This window comes from Leuresthes tenuis, unplaced genomic scaffold, assembly GCF_036924035.1.
Source record: "Leuresthes tenuis unplaced genomic scaffold, fLeuTen1.0.hap1 SCAF_21, whole genome shotgun sequence".
NCBI lineage: Eukaryota > Metazoa > Chordata > Actinopteri > Atheriniformes > Atherinopsidae > Leuresthes > Leuresthes tenuis.
In genome coordinates, this window is record NW_027325375.1 from 31944637 (window position 1) to 31962626 (window position 17990).

At 49.9% G+C, this 17990-nt stretch overlaps 1 protein-coding gene across 1 annotated transcript; it reads left to right on the top strand.

Moving 5' to 3' along the window:
• Positions 1 to 653: 653 nt before the first annotated feature.
• Positions 654 to 17990, top strand: ncbp3 (nuclear cap binding subunit 3). Its single transcript, XM_072374882.1, has 13 exons — positions 654 to 908; positions 1409 to 1474; positions 8040 to 8145; positions 8226 to 8351; positions 8435 to 8560; positions 8638 to 8759; positions 8859 to 8967; positions 9766 to 9865; positions 14015 to 14124; positions 14201 to 14501; positions 14579 to 14727; positions 16845 to 17027; positions 17109 to 17990. Exons 1-13 carry the CDS (start codon positions 726 to 728, stop codon positions 17423 to 17425), a joined length of 1998 nt encoding a protein of 665 aa, XP_072230983.1. The 5' UTR covers positions 654 to 725; the 3' UTR covers positions 17426 to 17990.

Here is a 17990-nt window from a genome sequence, read left to right on the forward strand (position 1 = left end):
ACTTTTTTCCAGGTGATGTTCTCACATCTGGAGTTTGACACTTGAATCAAACTTAGACTTTTAAAGCATGACTGAATGCGTATTTAATATTTCACTTTGCAGATTTGGACCATTTTTTATTTTTTTGACCACATATTAAAATATAAACAATGAAAGAGACTGATGTTACAATTCCAGGTACTCCGGCTTCCTCCCATCACCCAAAAACATGCATCTGAGGTTAACTGGTGACTCTGAACTGCCCCCTGGGAGTGAGTGTGAGCGTGCACGGCTGTGCTGGACTGGTTACCTGTCCAGGTGTACCCTGCCTCTGATCCAGCTGGGATAGGCTCCAGCCCTCCTCAGTTGGATTAAGTGGGTACAGAAAATGGATGGATGGACAATTTATTTGGTGTGTTTCTTTTTCTTTTTTACTTTTTAAAAATGTATTTAATATATTTACTCTCAATTATTCAATAATCTTTTTATTGGGGCATTTGTGCGAAAAAATGTGGAAATTTGAATCCATTAAAGTGTGAAATGTTGTTTTTATACAAAGACCAATTTAGAAATTAAATCATATAAAATACTTTTTAACATTTCTTAACATCGCCGCTGGGGGGCGACATTGCCCTGGTGTCATCACTCTACTGTCGTCACACCAACGAAGAAGAAGGAGACGGAACCATTGCCGGGTTACGAAAACAAGCGCAGCATCGTTAGCCGTTGTTCCAACAGTTAGCACCATGGCGGCAGTGCGCAGCTTGCGGGTATCGGTGAAGCCAGACAGCGGCTCGGACCGCTCGGACTCCGACTCTGATTCCGAGTCGGAGAGAGACGTCCGCGAGGCCGAACCGATGGAGGTGGAGGAGGGAGAGGTCGAGTCGGAGGACATCTCCGTGAACCGTTCCCTGAAGGAGCTGCTACCGGTAAGTGCCCGGAGTAGGCCTCGGCAGGCCGGGGACTTGCGTGTTCTACAGCCGGCGGACCCGCGGGGAGTTTCCGCGTGTGGGAACGTGAAGTCGCGGCTCTCTTCCGGAGCTCGTCAGCGGTTAGCTGTGAGGGTTAAACGGTCAGCAGCAGTCTGTGGGAGCTGTGACGTGTCCGTTGAGCAGCGGTGGTTGTTCGGTTGTTGTTTCAGTCACTTGTTGCTGGAGGCTTCTTCACATGATGTGGTTGGAAACATTTCTCCAGAATGATGCTGGAAATGACTCCAAACTTATCAGTTATTTAAACCAGGCGCACGTTCTGATTAGACCAACCTATTTTTATTTTTTCAGGTGTTTTCTCAGTGGTTACTCGTGTTATTATGGTGTTAAAAACCAGCTGCGGGTGGGGGCTGAAAGTGGAAATGTTCCCAAAGTGAAAGTGAAACCGGTAAAAGCCCCTCAGACTGACACCTTTAACGGTTCTGGACCTTGCTTTGCAGGACACGAGCCGGCGGTACGAGAACAAGGCGGGAGCGTTCATCACCGGGATCGATGTCAACTCAAAGGTAGGCCAAGAACTCAGCAAAGTCCCTCTGAAAGGTGTTTAAAAGTGACTCTGAAAGGTGTTTAAAAGTGACTCTGAAAGGTGTTTAAAAGTGACTCTGAAAGGTGTTTAAAAGTGACTCTGAAAGGTGTTTAAAAGTGACTCTGAAAGGCGTTTAAAAGTGACTCTGAAAGGTGTTTAAAAGTGACTCTGAACGGTGTTTAAAAGTGACCCTGAAAGGTGTTTAAAAGTGACTCTGAAAGGCGTTTAAAAGTGACTCTGAAAGGCGTTTAAAAGTGACTCTGAAAGGCGTTTAAAAGTGACCCTGAAAGGCGTTTAAAAGGGACTCTGAAAGGTGTTTAAAAGTGACTCTGAAAGGTGTTTAAAAGTGACTCTGAAAGGTGTTTAAAAGTGACTCTGAAAGGCGTTTAAAAGTGACTCTGAAAGGCGTTTAAAAGTGACTCTGAAAGGCGTTTAAAAGTGACTCTGAAAGGCGTTTAAAAGTGACTCTGAAAGGCGTTTAAAAGTGACTCTGAAAGGCGTTTAAAAGTGACCCTGAAAGGCGTTTAAAAGTGACTCTGAAAGGCGTTTAAAAGTGACCCTGAAAGGTGTTTAAAAGTGACTCTGAAAGGCGTTTAAAAGTGACTCTGAAAGGCGTTTAAAAGTGACTCTGAAAGGCGTTTAAAAGTGACTCTGAAAGGCGTTTAAAAGTGACTCTGAAAGGCGTTTAAAAGTGACTCTGAAAGGCGTTTAAAAGTGACTCTGAAAGGCGTTTAAAAGTGACTCTGAAAGGTGTTTAAAAGTGACTCTGAAAGGTGTTTAAAAGTGACTCTGAAAGGTGTTTAAAAGTGACTCTGAAAGGCGTTTAAAAGTGACTCTGAAAGGCGTTTAAAAGTGACTCTGAAAGGTGTTTAAAAGTGACTCTGAAAGGTGTTTAAAAGTGACTCTGAAAGGTGTTTAAAAGCGACTCTGAAAGGTGTTTAAAAGCGACTCTGAAAGGTGTTTAAAAGTGACTCTGAAAGGCGTTTAAAAGTGACTCTGAAAGGCGTTTAAAAGTGACTCTGAAAGGCGTTTAAAAGTGACTCTGAAAGGCGTTTAAAAGTGACTCTGAAAGGCGTTTAAAAGTGACTCTGAAAGGCGTTTAAAAGTGACTCTGAAAGGCGTTTAAAAGTGACTCTGAAAGGCGTTTAAAAGTGACTCTGAAAGGTATTTAGCATTTAGATTTCCATTTGAATAAATAAATAAAGTGAACAGACTCCATTTTCCTTCAGTTTGACAGGAGTTTCAAACCTTTTTATCGGGACATAAGAGGCTAACTCATCTCATTTTCCTCAGGGGTCAGATTTGGTCAGAACCCCCTTTTAAACGCCTTTCAGGGTCACTTTTAAACACCTTTCAGAGTCACCTTTAAACACCTTTCAGGGCCTGAAAGGTGTTTAAAAGTGACTCTGAAAGGTGTTTAAAAGTGACTCTGAAAGGTGTTTAAAAGTGACTCTGAAAGGTGATTAAAAGCGACTCTGAAAGGTGTTTAAAAGCGACTCTGAAAGGTGGTTAAAAGTGACTCTGAAAGGTGTTTAAAAGTGACTCTGAAAGGTGTTTAAAAGTGACTCTGAAAGGTGTTTAAAAGTGACTCTGAAAGGTGTTTAAAAGTGACCCTGAAAGGTGTTTAAAAGCGACTCTGAAAGGTGTTTAAGTGACTCTGAAAGGTGTTTAAAAGTGACTCTGAAAGGTGTTTAAAAGCGACTCTGAAAGGTGTTTAAAAGTGACTCTGAAAGGTGTTTAAAAGTGACTCTGAAAGGTGTTTAAAAGTGACCCTGAAAGGTGTTTAAAAGTGACTCTGAAAGGTGTTTAAAAGTGACCCTGAAAGGTGTTTAAAAGTGACTCTGAAAGGTGTTTAAAAGTGACCCTGAAAGGTGTTTAAAAGTGACTCTGAAAGGTGTTTAAAAGTGACTCTGAAAGGCGTTTAAAAGTGACTCTGAAAGGTGATTAAAAGTGACTCTGAAAGGCGTTTAAAAGTGACTCTGAAAGGCGTTTAAAAGTGACTCTGAAAGGCGTTTAAAAGTGACTCTGAAAGGCGTTTAAAAGTGACTCTGAAAGGTGTTTAAAAGTGACTGAAAGGTGTTTAAAAGGGACTCTGAAAGGTGATTAAAAGTGACTCTGAAAGGCGTTTAAAAGCGACTCTGAAAGGCGTTTAAAAGCGACTCTGAAAGGTGTTTAAAAGCGACTCTGAAAGGTGTTTAAAAGTGACTCTGAAAGGCGTTTAAAAGTGACTCTGAAAGGTGTTTAAAAGTGACTCTGAAAGGTGTTTAAGTGACTCTGAAAGGTTTAAAAGTGACTCTGAAAGGTGTTTAAAAGTGACTCTGAAAGGTGTTTAAAAGTGACTCTGAAAGGTGTTTAAAAGCGACTCTGAAAGGTGTTTAAAAGCGACTCTGAAAGGTGTTTAAAAGTGACTCTGAAAGGTGTTTAAAAGTGACCCTGAAAGGTGTTTAAAAGTGACTCTGAAAGGTGTTTAAAAGTGACTCTGAAAGGTGTTTAAAAGCGACTCTGAAAGGTGTTTAAAAGTGACCCTGAAAGGTGTTTAAAAGTGACTCTGAAAGGTGTTTAAAAGTGACTCTGAAAGGTGTTTAAAAGTGACTCTGAAAGGTGTTTAAAAGTGACCCTGAAAGGCGTTTAAAAGTGACCCTGAAAGGCGTTTAAAAGCGACTCTGAAAGGCGTTTAAAAGCGACCCTGAAAGGCGTTTAAAAGTGACTCTGAAAGGCGTTTAAAAGCGACTCTGAAAGGTGTTTAAAAGCGACCCTGAAAGGCGTTTAAAAGTGACCCTGAAAGGCGTTTAAAAGCGACTCTGAAAGGCGTTTAAAAGCGACCCTGAAAGGCGTTTAAAAGTGACTCTGAAAGGCGTTTAAAAGCGACTCTGAAAGGTGTTTAAAAGCGACTCTGAAAGGTGTTTAAAAGTGACTCTGAAAGGTGTTTAAAAGCGACTCTGAAAGGTGTTTAAAAGCGACTCTGAAAGGTGTTTAAAAGCGACTCTGAAAGGTGTTTAAAAGCGACTCTGAAAGGTGTTTAAAAGCGACTCTGAAAGGTGTTTAAAAGCGACTCTGAAAGGTGTTTAAAAGCGACTCTGAAAGGTGTTTAAAAGCGACTCTGAAAGGTGTTTAAAAGCGACTCTGAAAGGCGTTTAAAAGCGACCCTGAAAGGTGTTTAAAAGTGACTCTGAAAGGCGTTTAAAAGCGACTCTGAAAGGTGTTTAAAAGCGACCCTGAAAGGCGTTTAAAAGTGACCCTGAAAGGCGTTTAAAAGCGACTCTGAAAGGCGTTTAAAAGCGACCCTGAAAGGCGTTTAAAAGCGACTCTGAAAGGCGTTTAAAAGCGACTCTGAAAGGTGTTTAAAAGTGACTCTGAAAGGTGATTAAAAGCGACTCTGAAAGGTGTTTAAAAGCGACTCTGAAAGGTGGTTAAAAGTGACTCTGAAAGGTGTTTAAAAGTGACTCTGAAAGGTGTTTAAAAGTGACTCTGAAAGGTGTTTAAAAGTGACTCTGAAAGGTGTTTAAAAGTGACTCTGAAAGGTGTTTAAAAGTGACTCTGAAAGGTGTTTAAAAGTGACTCTGAAAGGTGATTAAAAGCGACTCTGAAAGGTGTTTAAAAGCGACTCTGAAAGGTGGTTAAAAGTGACTCTGAAAGGTGTTTAAAAGTGACTCTGAAAGGTGTTTAAAAGTGACTCTGAAAGGTGTTTAAAAGTGACCCTGAAAGGTGTTTAAAAGCGACTCTGAAAGGTGTTTAAGTGACTCTGAAAGGTGTTTAAAAGTGACTCTGAAAGGCGTTTAAAAGCGACTCTGAAAGGTGTTTAAAAGTGACTCTGAAAGGTGTTTAAAAGTGACTCTGAAAGGTGTTTAAAAGTGACCCTGAAAGGTGTTTAAAAGTGACTCTGAAAGGTGTTTAAAAGTGACTCTGAAAGGTGTTTAAAAGTGACCCTGAAAGGTGTTTAAAAGTGACTCTGAAAGGCGTTTAAAAGTGACTCTGAAAGGTGATTAAAAGTGACTCTGAAAGGCGTTTAAAAGTGACTCTGAAAGGCGTTTAAAAGTGACTCTGAAAGGCGTTTAAAAGTGACTCTGAAAGGCGTTTAAAAGTGACTCTGAAAGGTGTTTAAAAGTGACTCTGAAAGGCGTTTAAAAGTGACTCTGAAAGGTGTTTAAAAGTGACTGAAAGGTGTTTAAAAGGGACTCTGAAAGGTGTTAAAAAGTGACTCTGAAAGGTGATTAAAAGTGACTCTGAAAGGCGTTTAAAAGCGACTCTGAAAGGCGTTTAAAAGCGACTCTGAAAGGTGTTTAAAAGCGACTCTGAAAGGTGTTTAAAAGTGACTCTGAAAGGCGTTTAAAAGTGACTCTGAAAGGTGTTTAAAAGTGACTCTGAAAGGTGTTTAAGTGACTCTGAAAGGTTTAAAAGTGACTCTGAAAGGTGTTTAAAAGTGACTCTGAAAGGTGTTTAAAAGCGACTCTGAAAGGTGTTTAAAAGCGACTCTGAAAGGTGTTTAAAAGCGACTCTGAAAGGTGTTTAAAAGTGACTCTGAAAGGTGTTTAAAAGTGACCCTGAAAGGTGTTTAAAAGTGACTCTGAAAGGTGTTTAAAAGTGACTCTGAAAGGTGTTTAAAAGCGACTCTGAAAGGTGTTTAAAAGTGACCCTGAAAGGTGTTTAAAAGTGACCCTGAAAGGTGTTTAAAAGTGACTCTGAAAGGTGTTTAAAAGTGACTCTGAAAGGTGTTTAAAAGTGACCCTGAAAGGCGTTTAAAAGTGACCCTGAAAGGCGTTTAAAAGTGACCCTGAAAGGCGTTTAAAAGCGACTCTGAAAGGCGTTTAAAAGCGACCCTGAAAGGCGTTTAAAAGTGACTCTGAAAGGCGTTTAAAAGCGACTCTGAAAGGTGTTTAAAAGCGACTCTGAAAGGCGTTTAAAAGTGACCCTGAAAGGCGTTTAAAAGCGACTCTGAAAGGCGTTTAAAAGCGACCCTGAAAGGCGTTTAAAAGTGACTCTGAAAGGCGTTTAAAAGCGACTCTGAAAGGTGTTTAAAAGCGACTCTGAAAGGTGTTTAAAAGCGACTCTGAAAGGTGTTTAAAAGTGACTCTGAAAGGTGTTTAAAAGCGACTCTGAAAGGTGTTTAAAAGCGACTCTGAAAGGTGTTTAAAAGCGACTCTGAAAGGTGTTTAAAAGCGACTCTGAAAGGTGTTTAAAAGCGACTCTGAAAGGTGTTTAAAAGCGACTCTGAAAGGTGTTTAAAAGCGACTCTGAAAGGTGTTTAAAAGCGACTCTGAAAGGCGTTTAAAAGCGACCCTGAAAGGTGTTTAAAAGTGACTCTGAAAGGCGTTTAAAAGCGACTCTGAAAGGTGTTTAAAAGCGACCCTGAAAGGCGTTTAAAAGTGACCCTGAAAGGCGTTTAAAAGCGACTCTGAAAGGCGTTTAAAAGCGACCCTGAAAGGCGTTTAAAAGCGACTCTGAAAGGCGTTTAAAAGCGACTCTGAAAGGCGTTTAAAAGCGACTCTGAAAGGTGTTTAAAAGCGACTCTGAAAGGTGTTTAAAAGCGACTCTGAAAGGTGTTTAAAAGCGACTCTGAAAGGTGTTTAAAAGCGACTCTGAAAGGTGTTTAAAAGCGACTCTGAAAGGTGTTTAAAAGCGACCCTGAAAGGTGTTTAAAGGCGACCCTGAAAGGCGTTTAAAAGTGACTCTGAAAGGTGTTTAAAAGGGACTCTGAAAGGTGTTTAAAAGCGACTCTGAAAGGTGTTTAAAAGCGACCCTGAAAGGTGTTTAAAAGTGACTCTGAAAGGTGTTTAAAAGCGACTCTGAAAGGTGTTTAAAAGCGACCCTGAAAGGCGTTTAAAAGTGACCCTGAAAGGCGTTTAAAAGCGACTCTGAAAGGCGTTTAAAAGCGACCCTGAAAGGCGTTTAAAAGCGACTCTGAAAGGCGTTTAAAAGCGACTCTGAAAGGCGTTTAAAAGCGACTCTGAAAGGTGTTTAAAAGCGACTCTGAAAGGTGTTTAAAAGCGACTCTGAAAGGTGTTTAAAAGCGACTCTGAAAGGTGTTTAAAAGCGACTCTGAAAGGTGTTTAAAAGCGACCCTGAAAGGTGTTTAAAAGTGACTCTGAAAGGTGTTTAAAAGCGACTCTGAAAGGTGTTTAAAAGCGACCCTGAAAGGTGTTTAAAGGCGACCCTGAAAGGCGTTTAAAAGGAGGTTCTGACCGAATCCGACCCCTGAGGAAAATGAGATGAGTTAGCCTCTTATGTCCCGATAAAAAGGTTCGAAACTCCTGTCAAACTGAAGGAAAATGGAGTCTGTTCACTTTATTTATTTATTCAAATGTGAATCTGTTTATTGTCGTGTTTTTACCTTTTTTTTTAATTAATTTTAGTTTATTTTTTTAGCTTTTTTGGCTTTAATGGAGCTCTCTCTGTTCTCCTTTTTGTTTCCTGCCACGTCTACATAAATATTGAGTCCAGAATCTGTTTCTGACGTCCGGTAGAACGAAAACAAATCTATGTGAAGGTATCAGTGAAGGCTATCAGTGATCAGTGTGTGCACGTGTGTGTGCACGTGTGTTTACCAGGAGGCGATCGAGAGGAAAGAAAAGCGTGCGAGGCGGTTTCATTTCCAAGCGGAGGCGAGCGTGGGTCAGAGGAACGTCTTCCTGGATAAAGATGCCATGAAGAAAGGTTCGAGGCGCTTTGTTTTTACTGCTGTTTCCAACTGTCTGCTCGTGTTTGTTGAAGCCGTCTTCTTCTGTGGTGCTCAGCCATCCCCAACCTGCGCATGGAGGCGGTGCACGTGACCGGCGTGGACGACATGAGCACGCAGGACGTCTTCGGGTACTTTAAGGAGTATCCGCCGGCGCACATCGAGTGGATCGATGACATGTCCTGTGAGTGAAACACGTTTGATTAGACACCTTCAGGGTGAAGGTCCAGTGTCATCCAGAGCTTACACCAGCTGATCGTCTCCCAGGTAACGTGGTTTGGCTGGACGACGACACCTCCATCCGAGCTCTCATCAACGCCAGCCGGATGCCTGACCCGGAGGCCGTTACCACGGAGACGGAGACGAGCGACCAGCCGGGTGAGCAGAGCAAAGGTGAGTGTGTCCGAGAGAGACGCTTGCCGTGGAGCTCCGGAGCAGCGTGGGTAAACTCCTCCTTTAAAACGCCGCAGGTCATCAGGGTCAAGGCTCCGACAACGAGGAGGAGGAGGAGGGGGAGGTGGAGGAAGAGGAGGCAGCGAAGAAGAGCTGCGACGGAGAGAAAGAGCCGCAAGCGAAGGCCGAGGGCGGTCAGGTAGGGCAGCGTTCAACCTGGTGATACAGACTGATCGGGTTCATTGATCGGTGACTCATCTGTGTGTGTGTGTGTGTGTGTGTGCACGTGTGTGTGCAGGTGGACGACCTGTCAGGGGCAGAGAGAGAGTCTCTGCTGAGGAACGAGCTGCGACCCGCCATCAAACCCTTCAAAGGAAACAAGCTGTTCCTGCGCTTCGCCACTCAAGGTGACGCACACACTGTTACCGCTCTGTCTGTGGTCTCTATCTACGGTCTCTGTCTGCAGTCTCTGTCTACGGTCTCTGTCTGTGGTCTCTATCTACGGTCTCTGTCTGCAGTCTGTCTGCGGTCTCTGTCTGCCATCTGTCTACGGTCTCTGGTCTCTGTCTACGGTCTGTCTGCGGTCTCTGTCTGCAGTCTGTCTGCGGTCTCTGTCTGCCATCTGTCTACGGTCTCTGGTCTCTATCTACGGTCTCTGTCTGCGGTCTCTGTCTGCGGTCTCTGTCTGCCATCTGTCTACGGTCTCTGTCTGCAGTCTCTGTGTGCAGTCTGTCTGCGGTCTGTCTACGGTCTGTCTGCAGTCTCTGTCTACGGTCTCTGTCTGCAGTTTCTGTCTACGGTCTGTCTGTGGTCTCTGTCTACGGTCTGTCTGTGGTCTCTGTCTACGGTCTCTGTCTACGGTCTCTGTCTGCAGTCTCTGTCTACGGTTTGTCTGCGGTCTCTGTCTGCGGTCTCTGTCTACGGTCTGTCTGCGGTCTCTGTCTACGGTCTGTCTGCGGTCTCTGTCTACGGTCTCTGTCTGCAGTTTCTGTCTACGGTCTGTCTGTGGTCTCTGTCTACGGTCTCTATCTACGGTTTCTGTCTGCAGTCTCTGTCTGCGGTCTCTGGTTAAATGCTCAAAGCTCAGGAGAGAAGCTGCCGGGGACAAACAGTTGGTCTCTTTCTCAAAGACCAACATCAGCAGCAACAGGACCAAGAGCAGCTCAGATTGGTCCTCATGGTTTAATTCTTCTGCCCGTTTCCAGATGACAGGAAGGAGCTGGGCGCCGCTCGCCGCAGCAGATACTACATGAAGTACGGAAACCCAAACTATGGAGGCATGAAGGGGATCCTCAGCAACTCCTGGTGAGACTCAAACAAACATTCAGAATAACTCATGCAGTCATGATGGAAAAGAAAGTGCACCCTCCTTCAGATCTAAAGTTTTATGTATCAGAACAAAATAAAAACCACCTCAACAGGTAAAAACTCAATAAATCCAACCTCAGCACATGACATATTCCATTAGTCATTATTTAATGAAGAAAAACTGAGACCAAACACAGAATCAGACTGTGAAAAACTAAGTGAACTAAGTCTCTGTTTCCACAGTAAGTAGCAGCCAGGAGCTGCTGATCAATGCTCTGATTAACTGATCAATGCTCTGATTAACTGATCAATGCTCTGATTAACTGATCAATGCTCTGATTAACTGATCAATGCTCTGATTAACTGATCAATGCTCTGATTAACTGATCCTCAGTCAGTGTGAGCAGCTCTATAAAAGCAGAAGTTCTGTCAGTTTTCAGGTGTGTGTTAACATGATGCTGCTGGATTAGGGGTTCACTTAGTTTTACACTCACTGCTGCTGAAGCTGCTGGATCAGGGGTTCACTTAGTTTTACTCACTGCTGCTGAAGCTGCTGGATCAGGGGTTCACTTAGTTTTACACTCACTGCTGCTGAAGCTGCTGGGTCAGGGGTTCACTTACTTTCTCACTCACTGCTGCTGAAGCTGCTGGATCAGGGGTTCACTTAGTTTTACACTCACTGCTGTTGAAGCTGCTGCTGGATCAGGGGTTCACTTAGTTTTACTCACTGCTGCTGAAGCTGCTGGATCAGGGGTTCACTTAGTTTTACACTCACTGCTGCTGAAGCTGCTGGATCAGGGGTTCACTTAGTTTTACACTCACTGCTGCTGTCACCTTATCGTGGTGGGGTGCGTGCCCCAATGAGTCTGGGAGCTATGTTGCCCGGGGCTTCAAGCCCCTGGTAGGGTCACCCAAGGCAAACAGATCCTAGATGAGGGACCAGACAAAGAACAGCTCAAAAAGACTCTTTATGATGAACAAAAAATTTGGACCTCGTGATCCCCATATGGGACACCGGGGCCTCCCCCCGGAGCCAGGCCCGGCAGCGGGCGCCTGGTGGCCGGGCCTGTGCCATGACGTGGGTCCCCCTTCCGACGGGCTCACCACCCGTGGGAGGGGCCAAGGGAGTCGGGTGCTATGTGAGATGGGTAGCAGCCGAAGGCAGAGGCCTTGGCGGTCTGATCCTCGGCTACTGAAGCTAGCTCTTGGGACGTGGAATGTCACCTCTCTGTTGGGGAAGGAGCTGGTGCGCGAGGCTGAGTGGGTCCGGCTAGATATAGTCGGACTCACCTCGACGCACGGCTTGGGCTCTGGAAGCAGTCCTCTTGAGAGGGGTTGGACTCTCTTCCACTCTGGAGTTGCCCGTGGTGAGAGGCGCAGAGCAGGTGTGGGCATACTTATTGCCCCCCGGCTGTGTGCCAGTACATTGGGGTTTCCCCCAGTGAACGAGAGGGTAGCCTCCCTCCGCCTTCGGGTGGGGGGACGGGTCCTAACTGTTGTTTGTGCTTATGCGCCAAACAACAGTTCAGAGTACCCACCCTTTTTGGAGTCTCTGGGGGAGGCACTAGAGAATGCTCCTACCGGAGACTCCCTCGTTCTGCTGGGGGACTTCAGTGCTCACGTGGGCAATGACAGTGAGACCTGGAGGGGTGTGATTGGGAGGAACGGCCCCCCCGATCTGAATCAGAGTGGTGTTATGTTGTTGGACTTCTGTGCCAGTCATAGACTGTCCATAATGAACACCATGTTCAGGCATACGGGTGTCCATATGTGCACTTGGCACCAGGACACCCTTGGCCGCAGTTCGATGATCGACTTTGTGGTTGTATCATCGAACTTGCGGCCGTATGTCCTGGACACTCGGGTGAAGAGAGAGGCGGAGCTGTCAACTGATCACCACCTGGTGGTGAGTTGGCTCCGCTGGTGGGGGAGGATGCCGATCAGACCTGGCAGGCCCAAACGTATTGTGAGGGTCTGCTGGGAGCGTTTGTCAGAATCCCCCGTCAGAAGGAGCTTTAACTCCCACCTCCGGCAGAGCTTCAACCATATTTGAGGTGGGGGACATTGAATGGGCCATGTTCCGTGACTCCATTGCCGAGGCAGCTGATCGGAGTTGTGGCCGTAAGGTGGTCGGTGCCTGTCGTGGCGGCAACCCTCGAACCTGCTGGTGGACACCAGTGGTGAGGGAAGCCGTCAAGCTGAAGAAGGAGTCCTGTCGGGCCTTTTTGGCCAGTGGGACCCTGGAAGCAGCTGATAGGTACCGACAGGCCAGACGGGCCGCGGTTTTGGCGGTTGCTGAGGCAAAAACTCGGGCCTGGGAGGAGTTCGGTGAGACCATGGAGAACGATTTCCGGACGACCTCGAAGAGATTCTGGTCCACCCTCCGGCGTCTCAGGGGGGGGAAGTGGCTCACAGTCAACACTGTGTATGGTGGGGACGGGGCTTTGCTGACCTCAACTAGGGATGTTGTGAGTCGGTGGGGGGAATACTTCGAGGAACTCCTCAATCCTACCAACACATGCTCGGAAGAGGCAGAGTCGGAGAGCTCGAAGACGGGGCCTCCCATTTCTGGGGCTGAGGTTGCCGAGGTGGTCAAAAAGCTCCTCGGTGGCAAGGCCCCGGGGTGGATGAGGTCCGTCCTGAGTTTCTCAAGGCTCTGGATGTTGTAGGGCTGTCTTGACTGACACACCTCTGCAGCATCGCGTGGACATCGGGGACAGTGCCTCTGGACTGGCAGATTGGGGTGGTGGTCCCCCTCTTTAAAAAGGGGGACCAGAGGGTGTGTTCCAACTATAGGGGTATCACACTCCTCAGCCTCCCTGGTAAGGTCTATTCGGGGGTATTGGAGAGGAGGATCCGTCGGATAATCGAGCCTCGGATTCAGGAGGTGCAGTGTGGTTTTCGTCCTGGCCGTGGAACAGTGGACCAGCTCTATACCCTCGGCAGGATCCTGGAGGGTGGATGGGAGTTCGCCCAACCAGTCTACATGTGTTTTGTGGACTTGGAGAAAGCGTTCGACCGTGTCCCTCGTCGAGTCCTGTGGGGGGTGCTCCGGGAATATGGAGTGCCGGACCCCTTGATAGGGGCCGTTCGGTCTCTGTATAACCGGTGCCAGAGTTTGGTCCGCATTGCCGGAAGTAAGTCTGATACGTTTCCGGTGAGAGTTGGACTCCGTCAGGGCTGCCCTTTGTCACCGATTCTGTTCCTAACTTTTATGGACAGAATTTCTAGGCGGAGCCAGGGCATTGAGGGTGTCCGATTTGGCGACCTCAGAATCGGGTCTCTGCTTTTTGCGGATGATGTGGTTCTGTTAGGGTCGTCAGGCCGTGACCTTCAGCTCTCACTGGAGCAATTCGCAGCCGAGTGTGAAGCGGCTGGGATGAGAATCAGCGCCTCCAAAACCGAGACTATGGTTCTCAGCCGGAAAAGGGTGGAACGCTCTCTCCGGGTCGGGAATGAGATCCTTCCCCAAGTGGAGGAGTTCAAGTATCTCGGGGTCTTGTTCACAGTGAGGGACGAATGAAGCGTGAGATTGACGGCGGATCGGTGCAGCGTCTACAGTGTTGCGGGCTCTGCACCGACCCCTCGTTGTGAAGAGGGAGCTGAGCCAGAAGGTGAAGCTCTCTATTTACTGGTCAATCTACGTTCCCATCCTCACCGATGGTCCCGAGCTGTGGGTAGAGACCGAAAGAACGAGATCGCGAATACAAGCGGCCGAAATGGGTTTCCTCCGCAGGGTGTCTGGGCCTCCCTTAGAGATAGGGTGAGAAGCTCAGTCATCCGGGAGGGGCTCGGAGTAGAACCGCTGCTCCTCCGCATTGAGAGGAGTCAGATGAGGTGGCATCTGGTTAGGATGCCCCCTGGACGCCTCCCTGGGGAGGTGTTCTGGGCCCGTCCCACTGGGAGGAGACCCGGGGGAGACCCAGGACACTTTGGAGCGACCCCCGGATAAGCGGCAGATGATGGATGGATGGATGGTGCTGAAGCTGCTGGATCAGGGGTTCACTTAGTTTCACACTCACTGCTGCTGAAGCTGCTGCTGGATCAGGGGTTCACTTAGTTTTACTCACTGCTGCATAACCCTAATTGATAATCTGATAGGTTTCTCTGTGTTCGACCTTCATCTTCAGCTCTTTGTGTTTTCAGGAAGAGACGATATCACAACCGGCGCATCCAGAGAGACGTCATCAAGAGTAAGAAACCTCTGATTGGAGACAGCATGGGCCACACGCCGCCGTACACACACCGACACTCCGGTAAACACAGCGAGTCGCCGCTTCCTTTGTCTCGAAAGTGTCAGAAGTCACATGACCTCTGCTTCCTCTGCCCCAGCCGACCTGGTCAACCTGCCCGAGGAGCCCATCAAGGAGGAGGAGGAGGAGGAGGAGCAGGAGGAGGACGAGGACATGGACTCCGACGACAGGGTGGTGGAGTACAAGGATAAGGGCGGCAGCTCGCGCTCGCTGGGGGCGGGGCTTCGCAGCCGCGTGGAGCGCTCCCCGTCCCCGTGGTCGGAGTCGGACGAGATGGACTACGACCTGGAGCTGAAGATGATTTCCACGCCGTCGCCCAAGAAGAGCAAGAAGATGACGATGTACGCCGACGAGCTGGACACCCACCTGAAGAGCATCCGGTCAGCTGCCGCTCCATGTTGGCCGTTTTATCCGAACTGTGAGTTCTGTCTGAGCTCAAATGTTTCCTCTCCAACAGGAACCGGATCGGGTCGACCGGATCCCAGAGCCGAGCCAAGTCCTCGTCTCCCACCAAAGTGACAGATGTTCGGCAGCTGCTGGAGGAGAAGAGGCAGGGCCTCGCTCAGCCCAGGCAGGCGCCGCCTGTGGCCAGCAGCGGGAAGACAGGTGAGGGTTCGGTCCGGCTGTGGGTCCAGCTGTGGGTCCAGCTGTTGGTCCAGCTGTTGGGTCCGGCTGTTGGGTCCAGCTGTGGGTCCAGCTGTGGGTCCAGCTGTGGGTCCAGCTGTGGGTCCAGCTGTGGGTCCAGCTGTTGGGTCCAGCTGTTGGTCCAGCTGTTGGGTCCAGCTGTTGGTCCAGCTGTTGGGTCCGGCTGTTGGTCCAGCTGTGGGTCCAGCTGTTGGGTCCAGCTGTGGGTCCAGCTGTGGGTCCAGCTGTGGGTCCAGCTGTGGGTCCAGCTGTTGGGTCCAGCTGTTGGTCCAGCTGTTGGGTCCAGCTGTTGGTCCAGCTGTTGGGTCCGGCTGTTGGTCCAGCTGTGGGTCCAGCTGTTGGGTCCAGCTGTTGGGTCCAGCTGTGGGTCCAGCTGTTGGGTCCAGCTGTTGGTCCAGCTGTTGGGTCCAGCTGTTGGGTCCAGCTGTTGGTCCAGCTGTTGGGTCCAGCTGTTGGTCCAGCTGTTGGGTCCAGCTGTGGGTCCAGCTGTTGGGTCCAGCTGTTGGGTCCAGCTGTTGGGTCCAGCTGTTGGTCCGTTATTTGGGTCCGGCTGTTGGGTCCAGCTGTTGGGTCCAGCTGTGGGTCCGGCTGTTGGTCCGGCTGTTGGTCCGGCTGTTGGTCCGTTATTTGGGTCCAGCTGTTGGGTCCAGCTGTTGGTCCAGCTGTTGGGTCCAGCTGTGGGTCCAGCTGTTGGGTCCAGCTGTTGGTCCAGCTGTGGGTCCAGCTGTTGGTCCGTTATTTGGGTCCGGCTGTTGGGTCCAGCTGTTGGTCCAGCTGTTGGTCCAGCTGTGGGTCCGGCTGTTGGGTCCGGCTGTTGGGTCCAGCTGTGGGTCCGTTATTTGGGTCCGGCTGTTGGGTCCAGCTGTTGGGTCCAGCTGTGGGTCCGGCTGTTGGTCCGGCTGTTGGTCCGGCTGTTGGTCCGTTATTTGGGTCCAGCTGTTGGGTCCAGCTGTGGGTCCAGCTGTTGGTCCGTTATTTGGGTCCGGCTGTTGGGTCCAGCTGTTGGTCCAGCTGTGGGTCCAGCTGTTGGTCCGGCTGTTGGTCCAGCTGTGGGTCCAGCTGTTGGGTCCAGCTGTGGGTCCAGCTGTTGGGTCCAGCTGTTGGGTCCAGCTGTGGGTCCAGCTGTTGGGTCCAGCTGTTGGGTCCAGCTGTGGGTCCAGCTGTTGGGTCCAGCTGTGGGTCCAGCTGTTGGGTCCAGCTGTTGGGTCCAGCTGTTGGGTCCAGCTGTGGGTCCAGCTGTTGGGTCCAGCTGTTGGTCCAGCTGTGGGTCCAGCTGTGGGTCCAGCTGTGGGTCCAGCTGTTGGTCCGGCTGTTGGGTCCAGCTGTGGGTCCAGCTGTGGGTCCAGCTGTTGGGTCCAGCTGTTGGGTCCAGCTGTGGGTCCAGCTGTTGGGTCCAGCTGTTCGTCCAGCTGTTGGGTCCAGCTGTGGGTCCAGCTGTTGGTCCGGCTGTTGGTCCAGCTGTGGGTCCAGCTGTGGGTCCAGCTGTTGGGTCCGGCTGTTGGGTCCAGCTGTGGGTCCGGCTGTTGGGTCCAGCTGTTGGGTCCAGCTGTTCTTTCCAGCTGTTGGGTCCAGCTGTTGGGTCCAGCTGTTGGGTCCAGCTGTTGGGTCCAGCTGTCCGGCTGTTGGTCCAGCTGTCCAGCTGTTGGGTCCAGCTGTTGGTCCAGCTGTTGGGTCCGGCTGTTGGTCCAGCTGTTGGGTCCGGCTGTTGGTCCAGCTGTCCAGCTGTTGGGTCCAGCTGTGGGTCCAGCTGTTGGGTCCGGCTGTTGGTCCAGCTGTTGGGTCCGGCTGTTGGTCCAGCTGTTGGGTCCGGCTGTTGGTCCAGCTGTCCAGCTGTTGGGTCCAGCTGTGGGTCCAGCTGTTGGGTCCGGCTGTTGGTCCAGCTGTTGGGTCCGGCTGTTGGTCCAGCTGTTGGGTCCAGCTGTTGGGTCCAGCTGTTGGGTCCAGCTGTTCGGTCCAGCTGTTGGGTCCAGCTGTTGGGTCCGGCTGTTGGTCCGGCTGTTGGGTCCGGCTGTTGGGTCCAGCTGTCGGTCCAGCTGTCGGTTCTGATCCGTTTCCCCTGACTCTACCTCTGTTCACAGACGTGCGGCAGCGGCTCGGGAAGCGGCCGTACTCCCCGGACAGACGGCGGTCCCCCTCCCCGGTCTCCTCGCGAGACACGCCTCCATCCAGAGAGCCAATCAGGGACGTGCATCGCAGACTGGGCGTGGCCAGCCAGGACAGCCGGGGCCTGTACTCCAACTCATCCAAAGACAGAAAGACGAGTGCGGCTGAAACACCCTGAAGTCCTCTGCTGTTTACAGATGTTTCCCAGATGTTTACCAGATGTTTGTTCTTATCCGCAGGCGCCCTGTGGAGCAGACTCGGCTCCGGAGAGGACGAGGACGGCGGCGCCGGCCGTCGTGGGCGCACAGCGGGCGTCTTCTCCTCGTCTTCCTCATCAGGCGTGAAGGACAGCAGCAAGAGGGGGAAAGGTGACGGCGAGGAGGAGGAGGAGGGGGAGGGGGAAGAGGACGACTCCACGCTGCAGAAGGTGTGGGGCGCCATGATCAAACAGAAGCAGGAGCGTCTGACCCACAAGCTGAAGAAGAGCCGGCTGGACAACCTGCCGTCGCTGCAGATCGAGATCAGCCGCGACAGCAGCGACGACTCGGACGCCTGAAGGCGCCCGGAGGAGGAAGAGGAGGAAGAGGAGGAGAAGACCGTCAGATCTGCTGGAAACAGAGACTCTGAGCAGATCCGAGCCTCCGGTTTCCTTCCAGCGCAGTTTGGCTCAGATCCTTCAGAGAGCTCCGCCCACATCTGTGGTGTCTGTCAGCGTGATGCCGCAGAGCATCATGGGAAACGCTCGCCTCCTGCTGCTCTGCCTCATCACCTCCGTCACAGAGCAGAAACTGAACTTCTTCTGAGTTTAACACGATGAAAAAACTGTTTGTTCCAGTCGGGAGGCGCCGGGGGGGGGGGCACGCTTCCACTTCCTGTCAGGGTGCGCCCCGCGTGGCGAAGCCTTCAGCGTGGAGCTGGCGCCATGGCGTCCCTCTGAGGGCGACCGTCGGATGGAGCAGGCCCACAGACTTTTTAATCTCTTGGCTCCACAGCTGGCGTCAGACCGGGAATGAGACGATTATTAAACGTTTGGCTGATGTTTTATCTGCAGTTTGTTTTTTATGGGAGTTCCTGCGAAGTCTCTGAATTTCACTGAAAAACCTTGAATAAAAGATCCAAAC